General features: G+C 39.7%; 1 protein-coding gene across 5 annotated transcripts in view; it reads left to right on the top strand.

Annotated features, from left to right (window-relative positions):
- Nucleotides 1-878: 878 nt before the first annotated feature.
- CCDC57 (coiled-coil domain containing 57) overlaps nt 879-19,498 on the top strand; it is a 50,974-nt gene continuing 32,354 nt past the window's right edge. For 2 of the 5 annotated variants that reach the window (XM_035104300.2, XM_035104303.2), the window contains exons 1-7: nt 4,832-5,416; nt 6,299-6,707; nt 7,855-7,963; nt 9,619-9,720; nt 10,534-10,691; nt 12,510-12,584; nt 13,705-13,905. In XM_035104300.2, coding sequence (XP_034960191.2) covers nt 5,392-5,416; nt 6,299-6,707; nt 7,855-7,963; nt 9,619-9,720; nt 10,534-10,691; nt 12,510-12,584; nt 13,705-13,905 — 1,079 coding nt within the window. In that variant the 5' untranslated portion in view covers nt 4,832-5,391. Of the gene's footprint in view, nt 986-4,831; nt 5,417-6,298; nt 6,708-7,853; nt 8,216-9,338; nt 9,389-9,618; nt 9,721-10,533; nt 10,692-12,509; nt 12,585-13,704; nt 13,906-19,498 lie in introns of those variants that run through there. The other 3 variants (XM_035104301.2, XM_060271901.1, XM_060271902.1) reach the window with 3 other exon arrangements.

Here is a 19,498-nt window from a genome sequence, read left to right on the forward strand (position 1 = left end):
ACATGTTAACAGTTATTACAGGAAACTAGTCATGCTGTTCCAGTCAGGGAAGTCACTGAGCCTGACGAAAACATCTTGCTATGTTGCTCCAAGCTTCACGTAGACAAGAGGAGGGTGGGGAGCATGAGTATCGTAGTATCGTTTGTGTGGGGTGTGACTGCTTTACCCAAAACAAATGCTTCCTCATTTAGAATTGAACTGGCTTGCCCTGGTTCCCTTAATATTTATTCATTGTAATGTTTTTGGTTTTTTTATTTCATGAGAAGGTAGAAATGTATATACTGTATAGATCACTGATAGCAGTACTGTACTGTGTGTGGACGAATTGTATCCGTAATGTTAAAGCCCCTGTAGGGGACACAGGCGAGCGTCCCGACCTGCATCATGCCCTCAACCTCGCGATTTGCTTTTTAAAAGCCATTCACGCAATTGAGACTTGCCTGAGCAGCGCAATACCGAGCCTGGTCCTCGGCAGAAGAGGAAATGTAGGCAGTGGCGGCCAAAGCTGGCCCTCCAGCAGTTTTGGGACTACAATTCCCATAATCCCTGACCACTGTCCTGTTAGCTAGGGATGATGGGAGTTCTAGTCCAAAAACAGCTGGAGGGCCAAGTTTGGCCATGCCTGAAAGAACTACGAGAGGCAGCGCCGCCAACATGGCTTGGGGATCATTATGGAAGGGGGGGGTGTAAAAAAAATAAATCTCAACACTGGTTAGAGCTGGAAACGGTAGGATAGGAAGCGTGGGCTCTCGCGGCTGTGTGTCTTGCGGGGCTAGATGCAGAGGGAATTGGCTGGGGAAGTTACTCTTGCTTCCACGGAGAACTCAACATGCTACGACTGGGGGAGGAGCGAAGGGCGGTCCCAACGGTCCGAAGAGCCGGGTGCCGGAAGGAAGCATTTTCACGTCGCACCAGCGGCGGCGGTTTCTAAGGAAACGGGGTCTTCGCTGTTGCCGAGATTGAGCCGTTTCTTGGAACCTGCTGGGTTTGTGCAAGGAAAGGGGTTGTAGTACGAGAAGGGTGGGCTGGGTGCTTTCATCGCCAGTCTAATGAGGCATAAGATGCAGGTTTGGAGAAGGGTGGGGGGATTTTAGGCGGTTTGTGTGGTTTGCTAAAACCCACCACCCTAGGAAGCACAGACATAGGGGAAGTAGGGCAGTGCCGGATTTTGTTGTTGTTGTTTAGTCGTTTAGTGGTGTCCGACTCTTCGTGACCCCATGGGCCAGAGCACGCCAGGCACTCCTGTCTTGCACTGCCTCCCGCAGTTTGGTCAAACTCATGTTAGTAGCTTCGAGAACATTGTCCAGCCATCTCGTCCTCTGTCGTCCCCTTCTCCTTGTGCCCTCCATCTTTCCCAACATCAGGGTCTTTTCCAGGGAGTCTTCTCTTTTCATGAGGTGGCCAAAGTGTCGGATTTACGTATAAGCTAAACAAGCTATAGCTTAGGGCCCCACTCTCTTGGGGGCCCCAAAAAAATGTAAAGGAAAAAAACCCTGGATGTACATTTCCAAAATATAAGATAACTAATATACTTCTTCTCAATTGTATTTCAGTTCAACAATTACCTTGATAAAATACATATTTTGTTATGTGCAAATGGCTTTAGATATCTATCAGGTCCATAAATGACCATATAGCATATATTCAGCACAAAAAACAGCAACAATTTGTTGTTGACAAAAGACAGCTGGACATATAAAGGGCCCCATTGCCTTCATTAGCTTAGGGCCTCATCAAACCTAAATCCGGCCCTGGAAAGGGGGGGGTATGGATGACAAAATGAGGCAAAGTCATGCGTGGGACATGGGTAGCATGAAGTGGGGTGGGGGGCACAGTTATACTGTATGCTGCATAACTTCAGTCCCTGGCCATGCTCTTGTTAATGGCACAACTCTACACCAGCCCCAGACCTGATCAAAGACATTTCGCTCTCATTGACTTCATTAACAACAACAACAACAACAACAACAACAACAACAACAGGTCACCCATCATTAGCAACCGTGCCTTCTTGACAGAGCATACGGTATGGTAGAAACTAGCACCCAATCTATTATAGGTAGGTAGCCGTGTTGGTCTGGGTCGATGTAAAATAAAAAATTCCTTCAGTAGCACCTTAAAGAACAACTAAGTTTTTATTTTGCTATAAGCTTTCGTGTGCATGCACACTTATCTGAAGAAGTGTGCATGCACACGAAAGCTTATACCAAAATAAAAACTTAGTTGGACTTTAAGGTGCTACTGAAGGAATTTTTTTATTTTACTCCAATCTATTATATAAGCCCCCACAGAAGGAGGCCATAACACAGATGGTAGGGTGTACAGCACGGGTCTTTTATCTCTCCGGTCTCGAATGATGCATATTTAATGCTCACGACACTTTTGTGTCTGGACTTGAACTCTTTAATGGGTATTCTCTGCCTCAGGGCTCCAGACACAAGCATGCAACCCTTGCGCTCCATTCCGGCAATTGGAGGTAGCAGGGCAGAACAGCATACTTTGCTCATGGGGGGAATTTGAAATAGGAAGGGCCTGGGGCATGTTTGTGCCTGTCTTGCAAATTGCACCATAGGCTTCCCTTGCATGTTGCTTTAGCATGTTTGTGCGTCTTTCGTTGAGGGGGTGGGGTGGGGGAGAGAAACTGTTTTGCCAAACCAGCAGTCTCACGAGAGCATTAGTTGCTGATTTGACAAGCAGTGCCATAGGGCTCCACTTCCTTTGTGTCTGGCCACTACCTAGTTCTATCCATTTCTAGTGTGATGGAGGTATGGTGAAGTGACTGCTGCCATCGCTCAAACTTGGCCCGCGTGGGGCGGGTCCCTCTTTTTGACCTGTTGTGGCCATTGTCATTGGTGTGCTCCCTGGTTTGGTGGACTGTGATGGTGTTTCCAGGGACACAGTTTACTTCCTGGTGTTTTTTTTTTTGTACTTTCTGGTTTTGTTTTTCACCTTCTCCTTCCATGATAAACACACATTGGATACACAACTGTTCCCACCAGCACAATGGTGGTGCTTCTCTTCCCTCACCAGCATAATATGAGTATAGGATTGCTCTGCCCATTTCTTCCATTAAGACAAATGGGATTAATTTTGTATGGTCCTTGTGATCAGGACTGGTTGGAATATTCTAGCCTAATCAGTGCTACATAGGCCAATTTGCCCCTTTTCAGCTTTATAACAATGCCAACTTCTTAAAATAGTAATAGATTAATGCTCTTAGAACTATTTCTTTCTTTGTATATTGGTTACATGTTTTGCATTTTAAAAAGATGCGATAGTAAATTCACTCTGAACACAAAGCTCTTTAAGAAAAAAAGAGAGCCTCAGCTAGCAAAGTATGATTTCTGTTCCAGGAGGGGAGGGAGCAAAAGATGGTGTCTGTGTTGCCTTAATTTTTAGAACCCCCCCCCCCCGATGAAACAAACTCTTTATAATTATCTTGTGGGAGCTGCTTTGTTTTTGGTATTATTTTTCCCACTTCTTTTGAAGGAGACCTCCTCTTGGGTCCGCAAAGTCCTTCCCACACAGTGGGGTCCTCTCTTTTTCTTCTTCTTTTTCTCTGGAGGTGGGACTGTTGATGCTTTCGGGGGGCTCTTTCCTTTCTGTATTTCTTCTTATTTCCATTGTCGCAATCTCAAATAAAACGTTGATTCCCCCCCTTCTATTTCCCAAAGTTCTTCCTTTGTTACAATAGGATCTTTTATTGGTCTTATTGGAAGTTTTTGTCATCTGGCAGGTGCTGCAGGAGCCGGTGGAGGACAAGTCAGGTTTTGGAGAGGGCTTGGGTCTCCATAATGGCATTTTCTGGCTTTCTTTCCTGTCACAACATGTTCTGGGTTAAAATTCATCAAAAATGGGGGGGGGGGGGAAATAGCAGGCTCAGAAGGGGGAAAGGAAGAGGGTTGCCATCTGTCCTTTAAAACACAGGTTGGTTCCCCTATTCCTCTATTCGTGATGTCTTTTGTCACCTTTTGGAAGTCATAATGACACTGGAAGGTTTTTGCCCTCACCCTGCCTTGCCTGCCTCGTGCAGCCTAGCAGTTAGGCTCCTGCGAAGTTGTGTTGCCTCAATTTTGATCTCTAAGTGCCTTTAGAAAGATGTTGTCTAAAGATTGACTTGCTAAATTTAACCAATGAGGCATATGTCAGAAGCTTTTTTAAAAAATTAAAAAAACACTTATGAAAGCCTTCTGATACCACTTTAATTTGGCTAGTATCAAATTCTATTTTGCTTTAGAGGGGGGAGTCAATACATTTTTAATATGTGAGAGTAAAACCCATGGAAATCAATCAGACTTAAGGCATGACTAATTTTCCCATTTACTTCAGTGGGAGCTAAATTCAGCTGACAGTGGAATACTATGTTTGTCTACTCGGAAGTAAGTTCCAATAGGTTCAGTGGGACGTACTCCCAAGGGAGTGTGACTAGGCTTGCAGCCTAAAAATTAGCCTTTTAAAAATATTAGAAATATCTAGGTGATTGCATTTATACTTCCAGCACACAAGTGCATGCATTTAGGACGAAGTAAACATAATACTTTTTTTAAAAAAAAACTTTCAGTAGTGTCTAATATATACTCTGAGAATCTAAGCATAAAAGAATAACAATTCTTCAGCTAGGTTTCTTTTTAGTAGCAAGATAGAATGCAAGCAAAACTTTCCCTATCACTTTATTTCCATGCTGATGAAAGCTTCACTTGCTACATTTTTTTTTGCTTGTCATACATCTGTTAACAGCAGACACCTGTTAACCTTTAAGAAATAAAGCTGGTGACTTTATATGTTACTACTTTACTAGAATACAAATGATTTATTTAATTTCTATAAAAGGTAAAGGTAAAGGGACCCCTGACCATTAGGTCCAGTCGCGACCGACTCTGGGGTTGCGCACTCATCTCGCATTATCGGCCGAGGGAGCCGGCGTATAGCTTCCAGGTCATGTGGCCAGTATGACAAAGCCGCTTCTGGCGAACCAGAGCAGCGCACGGAAATGCCGTTTACCTTCCCGCTGTAGCGGTTCCTATTTATCTACTTGCATTTTGACGTGCTTTCGAACTGCTAGGTTGGCAGGATTTCTATACCGCTTTATAATTTTAAGAAAAATCTCAAAGCAATTTACAGCATATTCAGTCAACAAAACATAAATAAAACAATCTGAATAAAGTCAAATATAGAGTATACAGTCAAAGCAACATAACAGAAAACTAAAATATTGTCTTAAAGATTTCAAAATAAAATATTTCAAAGGAGGTCAACTACAGAATACAGTACATATTTAACATACAGTAGTAGGGCTGGGTGAGTCTGGGCCCTGCCCCCTAGGTCAGGTGGAAAGGGCCTTGCAGGGAGCGGCCTTCATGCCTCACAGCCGGGCGATGTTCCTCCGGCCTCATGAGGAGCCTTTTCAGTAGAGCTGGTGAGTCTGGGCCCGACCCCCTAGGCCAGCAATAAAATAATAAACCAACAGTACAAAATCTGTCCCACCTATTGACATATTTTATTTTATGTATATGTAGCATAATTTTTATCTACCATGGTTGTTTAGTTCAGTAACCCTTCCTAAATTACACTTAATAATCCTGCATAATTTTAAAATTATTTTTATTATGTGAAATATTAACTCATTGTAACACGGAAAAGTGTAAACAGTATGAACATTTTTTCCCTATGGAACCTGGACTAATTCTACAATTTTTGGTACTATTTACTTCAGTTCATTGAACTGCATCCTGTCCTCCACTGGTGGGAAAGTGAAATACAGTAGTAGAAATATAGCATTAAGCGGGTAGTGGTGGGATCTGTATTTAAAAAATATGCCTGCTGTACCCTCATTGGAGATGTTTTATTAGACTGTCTCATCTGAAAACCGTATTTTGCATTTGAAAAGATTAAAGAGCTACCATTGGCTTGTAAAGAAACATTTGTCTGATTCATTTGTTGCTGTTCTGCATGGCATTACAGATGGAATAATCTGTCATAAATTACACAGAAAAATACCATGCTATGAGTAAAATGAGATGTGATAGCAACAGACTCAACTTGAGCGCTGGCGAATCTGTGTAAAGATCATAGCTGTTAAGTTTTCCCTTTTCTCGCGAGGAAGCCTATGCAGATCATTGCACTCTGAAACCACTATCACCCAGCTGTTTCCTACCAGGTGGGGATTACCATACTGGGTAAAAGCATTAGGGCAGGATAAAAATCTTTGTATAAGTAAATGAACAACAAGAAGAATAGATTGATACAAATAAATAAATAAATGTCTTACTCTGCCCTAAGTAATGGTTTTCTTTTTCAGGTTCGATGATGCCCCATACAGAGAAAGAGTTGAATGACCTTCTTATTTGTAAAGAAAAAGAACTGAAAGAGCTCCAAGCTCATCAAATCCATTTTCAGAAAACATCACTTCATGAAACCAGAAAGCAGCTTCAAGAAATGCATAGGAAATTCAACAGTTTAAAGGAAGATTTCACCTATAACCTTAGAGTCTTAGAGGAGAGAGATAGAGAGCTGGAACGCTATGAACGTTTGTTTATACAGTTGAAAATGGTTGAAAATGCTAAAGAGGCAGAGGTTAGTGATCTTAGAATACAAGTGGATAAGCTGCAGCAAACACTTGCCAAGGAAACAAAGAAGCAAGAGTCTCTGCAATACCAATACCATCAAAAGCTTAAAGAACACCAGTTAGAGTTGGAGCGGCTTCACAGGTAAGAGAGATCCAGTGCTGTGTCGGTATGACAGAAGTTCAGCCTTCTAGATCCAAGCCTTGATTCTCTCTGTACCTCATTCTGGTAGTAATCCTGCTTAGTATAATAGAATTGTAGAGTTGGAAGGGGCCATGCAGGTCATCTATTCCACCCTCCAACATTGCAGGAATTTTTTGGCCAAGGTGGGGCTTAGATCCCACAGCTCTGAGATTAAGAGTCTCATGCTCTACCGGCTGAGGTATCCCACAATCCTACTGCTTCTGCTTTGTGTCTCTGCCATAAAGAAATTGGAAGATGTTTCCCCTTCCACATGGGGGGTGGAGCAGTCAGTAGCATGGACTCCTGATCTTACCCATTGCTTTTTTGTCCCCCCTGTTTACCTACTTTTTTGTTTGTATATAATGACTTTCCAACTGCTGATAACACTTAATGTATCTTACAGAGTGGACATTGGTTCGTGAATGAATGCTTATGCCACAAAAAAAATTGAATCTTTTAAAGTGCCCTGGGAGTGTTTGTAATCTTAACTTCAACTAAGGTTTAGTCTTTTTAGAGGGTATTGTAATCAAAGCCTCTAAACAGAATGTCTGTACTAATCCATTTTCTTGAGGCAATTGTGCATTGGTTTTGTCTTGTATGCAGCTGCCTCAAACCATTACCAATTCTCTAGATGTAGATAATTTTAAGTGCAATGTAGGCCATTGTGATCCTGGGTCTTCCTTGGCTATAATCTTTCTGTTTTGCAAGGTATGAGATACCTTATCAGATCTGTTGCTACCTGTTGGATTATGGCAGGAATCAGTGGTGCATATATGAGACATTTTACTACTTAATACTTGCTCATACTATTTAAATAGGTAAATAGCTTAGATCTGTGCTTATGCCATACTCTTATTCTTTCAGGCAAATTCATGTGTACAAACACATTTGCAATTAGGGGAAGGGCATTTTGATTCAAGAGCATGTGAATAGAAATTAGTATTTGCTCAAGTACACACTACATGTTGTTATTGTTCTTCCAAAATACAATAACTTATTAAACTTAGTTTTAATTAAGTCCACAACTTCTTATTGAAGGGTGCTTATTTTTAAAACTATTATTTTTGTAGCCATAGTGAATGCGATGTCACTGGATTTTTATTTTTAGTTCTAAGGACTCTGATATCAATCAGCATCTTCAGGAGTATGGGGATATGAAGCAGCAACTAGAGAGAAAACTGCAGGAAGTAGAATGTGAACTTGCTTTGCAAAGACAGGTACAGTATGTTTAATAAATGAGATAAATAGATTTCATTTTTTGTTGCAGTTCCTACAGACAGATGAGAGTTAATTATACTGTGCAGTTACTTAATTTCCCCCAGGCATCTAGTTCCCCCTGCCTAGTCTGACATTAATAGTAATGTGCGATTAATGAGCAGTACTGAAATTGCTTTCCCATTCTAGGTATCAGGTGGCATTTATGTTTTTGGTTATCTTCTCGCATTGGCAGCCTCCCCTTGGGAAAATTGGTAAGATTGTGTCTAGTAAAATGAGATGGTGTAAAATTCTTTCCACAAGGGTAGAGCCAAAATGTTGCGCTAAATTTGCCAACCTTGAAATTTCAGGAAGGTCAGAACTATAAATCAAGAGCAGCTTTACTAAGTTGTGAAGGCTAAATAAACACCCTGGCCTCCGGCATCAATTCCTACTTCTGTAATTTCAGGGTTCTCTTCCTTCCAGATTTGTATGTAACAACCAACAGGGCTATCAATTGATTTCATTTATTATTTATTTAAATTGATTCTTTATCTTTTTTAAAAAAAGTTTATATATCCTTTATCAGTTGATTTCAGGACAGTTTAAATTACATTCTAGGTATAATCAAATTTTCTCTATGGAAGTATTTTTGAGATACTTTTGAGAAAGTATAAAAAATAATAATAAACAAAAGCTACCTCCCAGAGAAAAGGTGAGCTTTTATTATTTTGTGATTGTTTCTTTTTTATTTTCATAACAGTAATAATAATAAAAGAAAGTATTAAAAAAACACAACTGTTGATTGTACCCAACGCTGCTATTTCAGTAGAACAGCAGACCTCAGTTTGTACCACAGACCTTTTTCCTCCTCTCTTTTCCGCTGTAGCCCCCTGTGTACCCTCAGAATCAGTGGATTAGAGGACCCTCCAGAACAGATTTTGTGGGTGCACAAGGAGAGGAAGTTCTGTTGTGCGAGTGGAACTCTCCCCATGCAATGTTAGATACCCTATGGGGGAATAATAATATAACAGCCAGCCACAAGGATACAAGTGCAGCAATAGAAGTAATAAAGTTTCATGAGGTAGAAAAAAATAGGAATTGCATTGGAGCAGCTGTGAAATTATGTGAGAATAGGCCATCTGACCAAAAGTAATCACAAGGTTTAGCAAGGTGACCATTGATATTTTATTTTTAATGTTCTATTATTATAGTAATAATCTGGAACTTAAAAAGCTGCAATAAATAAATGAGTTTTCATCTCAATTAAAATTGCCCCTCCATTAATAAACTAATTTTTTAATTGATAATTTACAGATTAAACTATTGAATGCTTGCAGCCCTAATTTTACACAATTCTCTCTCTGTCTTGCTTATGTTTTAAATGTATGGCAAAAGGAATGTTACGAGTTCCCTTAAGGATTCCCAGAAAGTTTCCTCTTCTTCAGGTTTGTTTGCTGAATACTTATGTTCATAAAAAGTTAAAGATCCTTCTCATCATTGGCTTCTCTTATAGCTTTTTTCAGTTTTGTAAGTTTAAACTTGCCACTGGGTATGTTGCCCAGACACCCTCATTGCAGATGCCTCCTGCCCTCCATTTACTCCTTGATCCACCTCCTCATCCACTGTTTCTCACCCCAGAATTACTTCAGTCTTTGTTTTGTCAACTTCATTTCAGGAATTTCTAGTTGAATTTGATTCAGAAATGAAAAAGAGAGAGCATGAGTTTCGACGGAAAGCGGATGAAATGAGCAATTTAGTTCTGTCTCATGAGCTTAAGGTAGATGTGCCCTCAAAATTTGAAATGTACACAGCAAAAATAAATAAGCAATCAATCTACATTCTATTACTTCTACTTAGTGTGTTTTGTGATGTATAGGCAATCAGTGATCAATGGAACTCATGGCCTGTTTTTCCATGGAACATTGTGAGGTTAAATGCCATAACTACTGACTGTCAATTCAGACACCATACAAAACCATAGTTAGCAAAACTCTATGTTATAAGCCCACTTTAAACCATTTTTTTCATTAGGATGTGCCAGCTTTCATGAGCAGTTAACTATGTTTGTATGTTGGGACTTCAAAGCTCAATGCAGGGATGTTTGAAAGCCATTTTGCTAACAGCCCTGTACTGCTCTTTGAACTTGGAGATTTAAAGACTAGTGAAACTGCTTGCAAAAGGGCTTTCAAACAGCCCCGCTTTGAGCTTTGGCTGCAAGTATCTTTTCCAATTGAGTGAACAAGTGGGCGCAGCTACACTTAGCAGGATTTATTCCCTGTACATTAGCTGATGGACAAGGGTTAAATCCTTCTGTTTTGGCTGTGCGTGCCAGTTCCCAGTCAGGGTACAGGCAGACACAGCCAATGCAGAACCTAACCGTCCCTCCCTGCGAATAGCTGCCATCAGTGTGACATCAGCCAATTGGCAGGTGGGTGCTTGTTTTTTAAATGGTCGTGTGGGCTAAATTTGATACCATAGTAAGCCAGGATTGGCCTGCAGACTGGAGGTTCCCCAGATCTGACTAAGCCTCGGTTTGGCTTTGTGTGAGATGCAGACTCAGCCCATGTGCCTTTTTGTTCTCCTTTGAAAGGTGAAGCTGTTGACCAAAGAATTGGAGGCTTTGAAAGAGGCTGGAACAGAAGTGGCAGAATCATTGAAAATGGCAGAAGCAAGAAACTTGGAGTTAGAGAAAGAAGTCAAATGCAGGGATTGGGAAATAAAGGATCTCGCAGCTGTGAAAGATGCTCAGTAATGTACCATTCCATTGAGTATAGAGAAAAACTTCCTTTCAGTTCACCATTCCTTTCTGCCTCCCAGTATATTCCTAATCCATTTTTTCATGTCTGTAAAAGGAATATGTTTACTTTTGTTGTTGCTGCCCTTGAGGTTACATCTGGTACATCAGTGGCTCATGTCATACTTTCTTCACTGCTACAGTAAAGCTTAAAAGTTGCAGTGCTGGTTTCCAATCTTGTCTGCTCGTTTAATTTCTGCCAAATTTGGTAATGAACCATGGGTTGTATGCAATGCAATGTAAGCAGCATTCCACTCATACAATGGAACTTCCTCTTCCTCTTCTCTCTCCACACATACAGGTACCCAAAATCTGGGACAGAGTAGATTTTGTGGGGGCATGGGGGCTGTTCTGGTAACATGACTTATTTGTAGCAGTTGTAGTATTTAAATCTTGAAGAGAAATGCACGACACATTTCCCTATGTTTCCAATATCTATATCTGTGCAAGGAATGACTCCCCCTCCCCACCTAAAATCGAAATAATAACATATGAGCCAGGTGGGAAATGGGCTCCCCTGCCTATATGTTCACCTTTTCTGTTTTCCCTAGCTCAGTGGGGAAAGGTTGCAAAAGAATAGCAATATGGGGTACAAGAACAGACATATTAGCCCAAATATGACTGAGTATGGGATAAAATAAAAAAATTCCTTCAGTAGCACCTTAAAGACCAACTAAGTTTTTATTTTGGTATGAGCTTTCGTGTGCATGCACACTTCTTCAGATACCTGAAGTATCTGAAGAAGTGTGCATGCACACGAAAGCTCATACCAAAATAAAAACTTAGTTGGTCTTTAAGGTGCTACTGAAGGAATTTTTTTATTTTACTTCGATCCAGACCAACACGGCTACCTACCTGTAACCTGAGTATGGGATGTAACAGCATTAAACTGAATGATATTTATTTTAATTGAAATAATAAAATCATAGAATTGTAGAGTTGGAAAGGCCCTGGAAGGTCATCTAATTCAACTCCCTGCAATGCAGGAATCTCAACAAAATGTTCACATCTCTTGAAAAACATTCAGTTCAAGCACAGCTGCCATTCTTTTGCTAAGATTCCCAGACATGAATGTAGATCCTGCAGGCCTGTCATAAGCTAAACTATTTACAGTGGTGCCTCGCTTAACGAATGCCCTGCTTAACGAAATTTCCGCTTAACGAAAGGATTTTTTGAGCGGAGGTTGCCTCGCTAGACGAATGCGTTTTACGAAAAATTCGTCTAGCGAATCGCGGTTTCCCATAGGAATGCATGGAAATTCAATTAATGTGTTCCTATGGGCAAAAAAAAATTCAAAAAAAATTCAATGCATTTCTATGGGATTCGCTAGACGAATTTTTCGCTATAAGAAAAGACCCGTGGAACGAATTAATTTCATCTAGCGAGGCACCACTGTAGCTACGGTATTCACATATTCATTTATTTATTTATTTTATTTATTATGTTTCTAACCCACCCTTCATCAGAACAGATCTCAGGACGGGGCACAATACTATTACAAATCCTCAAAACCCATCAATCACATTAAAACAACCAGAAACAAAAATCTATTAACCACAAGAGCTGGTTAAACAAAAAACAAAAAAACCTTAATTAAAAACCACAAGGCTTTAAAAACTACAAATCCTATATTTAACTACCGAAACTATATTCAGTGGGGCACCTAGCTATGCTAGATCCATCATTTTGTTTTCCTTAAACACTTTATCTTCAATACAAATGAACTAATTTTAAAGCATTATTTTATTGTTCTCCAATATTTGCCAATACAGGATACGGGATTTAGAAAGAAAAATCGATTCAGTACAGCTGAGCTGGAAAAAAGAAAAAGAAACATTTGAGAGAAAGTGAGTTCTTTGGATAGATGACATTGTATTTTTTTGTGTACTTTTCTCATTAAAAGCGGTCTTTTTTTTTTTTTTAAAGTAGTGTGCAACAAGCAATTGCTGCAGATAACTTTGGTGTTTGGTGCAACTGAAAGTTGTCCTTTCTGTTTTCAGATAGTGATGTAATCTTACTGCATGAATATATTGAAGTTTTAAGAAAGATGTGTTGTTTTGCATGTTAGCATGAATAATGTAATATGTAAAATGGTCCTTAAGTAGTGTGTGGATTAAGTATTTGTTTTTATCTGTGCTCCCTCTCCATTCATTACCCTGTAACATCTTTTTTTGTTTAGGGCCTAAACATAGGCAAATGGTTACTGTACTCTGAATTTATGGTTCTTTCTCCTGTAGTTCACTTTTAAACACATTGGGCACACACAAAAACCACCTAATAATATCAAAGTGCATTGGAAATATTTAAAGAAACCACTTCTTAAACTTTAGCATTTCCAATGTTTTTTGTGATAAAAAGGGCCGCTTGTTACCCCTAACAGAGTTAGAAACATAGGAAGCTGCTTATACCAAGTTAGACCACTGGTCCATCTAGCTCAGTACAGTACTGTCCACATTGACCGGCTGTGGCTGTCCAGTGTTTCAGACAGGGTACACTCTGAGCCCTACTTGCAGATGCCGGGGATGCAAAGCAGGTATTGCTATTTTATTTTTAATAGACTTTAGATAGCAAATATTTGTCATAATGGAGTTGTGGAATGTCCATTTTTCATTGGGACATCTTTAACCTTATAGTAGGATTATTCATGGGGTACCCTACCCCTACCTTTGATCATATTAGCACTGTTCAATGTCTCTGAACCTGACAACCTGAAGATCAAAATTATCATGTAGGGGAAAACAAGCTAAACAGAAGGATTTTTACCAAGTCTGTAAAATAACTACAGAAGCTTCTAAAAATGTACATTGTAAACCTTTGTGCAAGTTTTTATACACTTGGTAGGAAAACAGCACGATCATTTCTAATTTTAAAAAAGTTTTAATTCACTTTGGTAGATTGATTGTCTCAAAAAGTACAAATCCAAAAGAACAAATTGTCTTTTAAATTTAATTTTGTTCTTTCTGAAAGGCATGCAGCAATAGATCACTTTGCCAGGGAAAAGGATGCATTACTTGCTTCAATAAAGGAGGCCCATACTGAGCAGATACGGAAATGGGAAAATCAAGTCCGAGACCTGCAAATAAATAAGGAAACTTTGGAAATGGAACTGCGTCAGGCAGAATGGAGGCATACAGAGGTCAAGAGAGAGAAAGAGGCTGTCATTGAAAAGTAAGTTAGACTTTATGTGTACTGTTTAGGCATGTAGATGTGTGTTTCAGTGCAAACAAGTGGATTACACCCCCACATGGATGTAGGGGAGAAGGGGGCTTTCTTTTCCCTCTGAATCCATGTGAGGATGCAATCCATTTGTAGGTACCCTCTTTTGCAGGTAGGCATGTTGTTGCTTTTCCCATAATTAAATCTGAAGTTAAATGACAGGATCTCATTTTTATTTTTGGATGAAATGTACCTATTTAGAGCATGGTGTTTCACTTGTTTTGTACACGATATATCCCAGGACGTAGTGCACACAGCTGGTATATTCCTCGCACTACTCCTGATAAGGCATCTCATAGCTGTTTTCCAGTGCTGAAAAGTTAACACTTTGTTTAAGGAGCTACTGACACCCCCACTTCTCTCAGGATGACTAAGCAAGTATTAAGAAGTTCATTGCAACATCCACATGTGGCAAGTGGTGTGCTGCAGTGCTTACTCAAGAGCAGGGACATAACCTGCCCTTTGAAATGCAGTCACTCTGCTCCCTTTTCAAATAATATTAAACCTAAATATATATATATGAAGAAGCAAAATGGCCTAGATCGGTATATTCATAGTTATCCATTAATAATGGTTTATTGTGACATGTGAAGGAGGACACTGTTAGGTACAACATCCTGTAACAAACTGGTATACTGAAACTTCACATAAAAACTAAAGAATCAAGAAAGACACTTAAGATGTTTCTTTTTGTGTGCATGCACTACAATCTGAGCTATTGGTCACTTTCTCAATTAATGCAATACGCCTGCTTTACTAAACCAGTTGTCCAATGTGGCCTTCCCTTCCACTCCTTCTGCTGTAGCTTGATGGAATGGCTGAATAGGAGTATCCCTGGGATTTGGTATACAGCATCAGTGCCAAATCATTTCCTATTGACACCGAGGCAGAAATTATTAATGGCATAGAATTATTTCTCATAATATTGGACCATGGCTGAAACAGGGCTCCGAGTCCACTGTGGACTGTCCACATGTTTTATATGCCTTGGGATTTCAACTTAATGGCACTCATCAAAAAGTTCTTAGAATAGACTCGGAATGTGGCCTTTCACGGAGAGAGATTAACTGAAAATATTTACTCATTCATCGTGTAGTCAGTTGCAGTGCCTCTCTGGGACTCTTGGTTAATTTACTGTATTAACATTTCAAGCCACAGGTTCTTTGGCTCAGAATACAGTTTCTGAAAGTATTGTATATTTATTATCAGGTGAGCACTATAATTTTACCAAGCAACAAATTGCTTATATTTAGGATTGTAAGAACATGTAACATTGTAGCAGTTCATTACTGAGTGATAAGGAATTGTAATATCTTCTCTCCAGATAACAGCATTTCTTGTCTTCTGTTGAAACAAAGGTCAAATGTAAAATTAGATGTATTAGTCAGTATGTATTTTTGCCTTTTCCTGTGAATATGCATTGGGGTTATGCTAGGGTAGAAGACTTGGGGTACTGTCCACATCCCACTAATTATAACATATTATACAGTTGTTCTTGTACATAGATCACTATATACTGGTTTGGTTGATGCTCCACCAGGTATGCAACACTGAGAAGTGCTGCTTGTCCTAAACACACTTGCCAAAGTGCCACGTTCTGCATATACACTCAAGCGCACAGGTGCACAGGAGACTCATTTCATTTAAGGAGAGGTCAATCTGCAAGTGACAGAAGATTTGTGTGCAGATCAGGTCCCTCCACTGAATAGGAAATCTGTTATGGATGGAGAAACCCTTTGTACACAGTGTAATTCCCTGCCTAGAACAGACTGCTAGATTAAAACAATTGTGTAATTGTATTAAATTTGTCTTAATTTGTGAACAATTTGGTAAAATTCAGAAAATCAATAAAAACGATTTGGCAAAAAATAAAACCACTTGTGTCGCATTTCAGATCTGCCAACTGTGGTAAATGAAAATTTTAAAAATCAAAATCCACCAAATGTACCAGAAGATTGTTGTTGTTGTTTAGTCGTTTAGTCGTGTCCGACTCTTCGTGACCCCATGGACCATAGCACGCCAGGCACTCCTGTCTTGCACTGCCTCCCGTAGTTTGGTCAAACTCATGTTCGTAGCTTCGAGAACACTGTCCAACCATCTTGTCCTCTGTCGTCCCCTTCTCCTAGTGCCCTCAATCTTTCCCAACATCAGGGTCTTTTCCAAGGATTCTTCTCTTCTCATGAGGTGGCCAAAGTATTGGAGCCTCAGCTTCACGATCTGTCCTTCCAGGGAGCACTCAGGGCTGATTTCCTTAAGAATTGATAGGTTTGATCTTCTAGCAGTCCATGGGACTCTCAAGAGTCTCCTCCAGCACCATAATTCAAAAGCATCAATTCTTCGGCGATCAGCCTTCTTTATGGTCCAGCTCTCACTTCCATACATCACTACTGGGAAAACCATAGCTTTAACTATACGGACCTTCGTCGGCAAGGTGATGTCTCTGCTTTTTAAGATGCTGTCTAGGTTTGTCATTGCTTTTCTCCCAAGAAGCAGGCGTCTTTTAATTTCGTGACTGCTGTCACCATCTGCAGTGATCAAGGAGCCGTACCAGAAGATAGCAAAGATATTACACACATCACATATTTCTTTTAAAATGGAAAAAGTTACAGAAAGAAACTACAGATCAGAGGGTAGCAAATCTAATTTGGGGTGGGTGGTCCAAAGTACTACACTTGAATATTTTTTCATGCTTAGGAGAAGTTTCAGCTGCCACCTTAGTTATTAATTAAATTTCTATCTCACCTTTCATTGATTTCATGATGTCAGATCAGGTAATAGCATAAAATTATTATAAAACAATAGCCATAGCTGCCAAGTTATCCCTTTTTTAAAGGGATTTTCCCTTATGCTGAATAGGCTTCCTCGTGAGAAAAGGGAAAACTTGGCAGCTATGACAATAGCCAGTAAAATCAACTCAAGCAATTAAAATTTATCAAGTACAATGAAACCTTCTTACAGGAATCCCACCACTTGCTCCCCTAGAAAAACCTGTTTGAAGGCCAAGGTTTCCTCTGGAGTGTCACCCCATGAGGTTCTCAGCTCTGGTGATGGGTATAAATACATATCAACCCCTCTCCGATGCATACACATAAGTGCTTTGCACTCATGCACAGGAGATACTGGAGCTTGCTTTTAGTTCTTGGCACTGAAGAGCTGCAAGCTTTACACAGGCTCCTTAAATCCCCTTGAAGGAAATAGAATTTAACAGCCTAATTGTGTCCAGGAGAAACAAAATAAAAATATTCCTTCCAGTAGCACCTTAGAGACCAACTAAGTTTGTCATTGGCATGAGCTTTCGTGTCCAGGAGAGCAGCCAAAAGATATAGTGAAGAATTGGTAACAAATGAATAATATTTATACAGCATCTAAATAAAGTGGGTAGGTACTTAAAGTGAAGAATGTGTATGCAAGCAAAATTGTGTGATAGGAAAAGCTTGGTATTGTGTTTTCCCCCTTAAAAAAAACAAAACTACGTTTCACCAATACTGTACTCTTGAATTATTTAAGGATATCACCCTGTATATGGAACCATGAGAAAAGCACTATAATCTCCCCCCCCCCTTCTTTTTTTTACTGTGTTGTAACTGCATTAGCTGGGAGGTGTTTTAGGGAATGTCAAGTCATTGTGGGTTTTTCACTGAGACATTAACTTTATGTGTGCAACTATGATAATAATGCTAAACAGAAAGCTCAGAACTAATAGGAAAATAGAAATATTATGAACTCTTGCAATAGTGTTAGATAAATGTGTGTGCATTTACAGTATATATATTAGCACTGTCAAAATCTGTCATACATGTATTTAAAAATCAGTACAGAACTAGAAAAAGTACAGAGGAGGCAAGGCATATAAAAAGGACTAGGAATGTACAGTAGTTTTCACATGAGGGGCAGGGCAGTCTCGAGCAGGTCGGGCGCCCTGGTGCTGAGGGGCGGAGATCGCTTCGGCGCCCCCGCCCTCGCAGGGCGCAGCATGGGTTCCACGCGGCTTCGCAGCGCCCCACCTACCGGCCCAGCGCCCTGCCGCCCCGCGCCACCGGGACTCTACCTAGAGCCGGCCCTGATGAGGGGACACTTGGACAAATTGAGATTAAAATGATATTAAAAGACAATATAACTAGTGCAATTGGTTAAGAATTCTTTCCTTGAAGTGTGAGCCAGTCATTTTATGAAATAATGATTGCACAATTGTATTTTCCCTTCATTGAATTAAGTGTTTTAGGATGCTGTGTAATCTGAAAGCATAAGAACTTTCTGTTAAAGTAGCATATAGTAGAAGATTGATTCATCAATGGCTAATTGAAGCAACTTTGTGGTGCAGACCCACACAAGCTATTATTTCATGCAATTTCTTCACTGTAAATGAGGATGAGGAGCCTATTTCATAGGATAAGCACAATACAGAATGCAAACCTCTGCAAATTAAAAATGGTGTATGAATACTAAATAAAATAGTCATTGCTGGCCTTTAATTGTTCATTTCATGCTCCATCTGAAACTACTGGTATTGGTCTCTGTTGGAGACATAATTCACTTATGCCTGAGAGATGACTTCAGTTGGGAAACAGGAGATCAGGTGTTCTGGATTGTATGTTCTAATAAAGCTGGAGTGTATTCCTGTTTATAGGGATTTAACTTGGATCACTCACTAAACTAGTGGCAGACTGTAGAAACTAGGCCTCTTGTGTCTATTCTCTACATAGGCCAATACTTTTTGAAAGCACGGTGCCCTGTGTGGTCTTGCTAATTATAGTTCTGAGAGAAACCAAATCCTGTTCCCTACAACAGAACATTCTGAATGTTCTGAAGAGACAGCACTCACCAATTAGATGGAAGGTATTAGCTGACTGGTAAGGAAGATATGTGGTTTGTATAAATGGTTACTTCATAGCCTGTAAATCAACTGAACATTTGAAAATGCAATTCACTTATTACATTGTGTATGTGCGGAAGGGGTAGTGATACCTGCTGTCTCTTACTATTAATCCATGATGCAGTGGAATAAAGTAGCTTTTTCAATCAGACAGTTATGCATCTATCAATGCTATTGATAGATGCATAACTGCCTGATGTTTTTTTTAAAATACCCTAAAGAACAGAGTGCATATTGTGACAGTGAATTCCATAGATTATCATTTTATTATGTAAAGACACATTTTATTTTCTTTGTCTTAAGCTTACTGCTTATTATTTTCGTAGGATGAATGAAATATCTGTATTATGAGAATGAATGTTTGAATTTACTGTTTCAATAACACTTTTGATTTTTTTAAAAAACTCTTTCACATTTCTATTATCTAAACTTTTTATTAAAAACAACATAAGAACTTAAGGAGAGCCCTACCGGATCATTTTATAGGCCTGTCTTCTCCAGTATTTTTTTTTCTATACAGGCCAACCAAATGCCTATTGGGAACTCTACAGATTGGAAATGTGGGCAGTATTCCTCATTGTGCCTCTGAGTCTGTAGTATATAGCCATCATGACAAGTTGCCAGTGATAACTTTATCCTCCATGAATTTGCCTGACTCTAGGCAACCTACGG

The sequence above is a fragment of the Zootoca vivipara genome, chromosome 2 (genome assembly GCF_963506605.1).
Source record: "Zootoca vivipara chromosome 2, rZooViv1.1, whole genome shotgun sequence".
Classification (NCBI taxonomy): domain Eukaryota; kingdom Metazoa; phylum Chordata; class Lepidosauria; order Squamata; family Lacertidae; genus Zootoca; species Zootoca vivipara.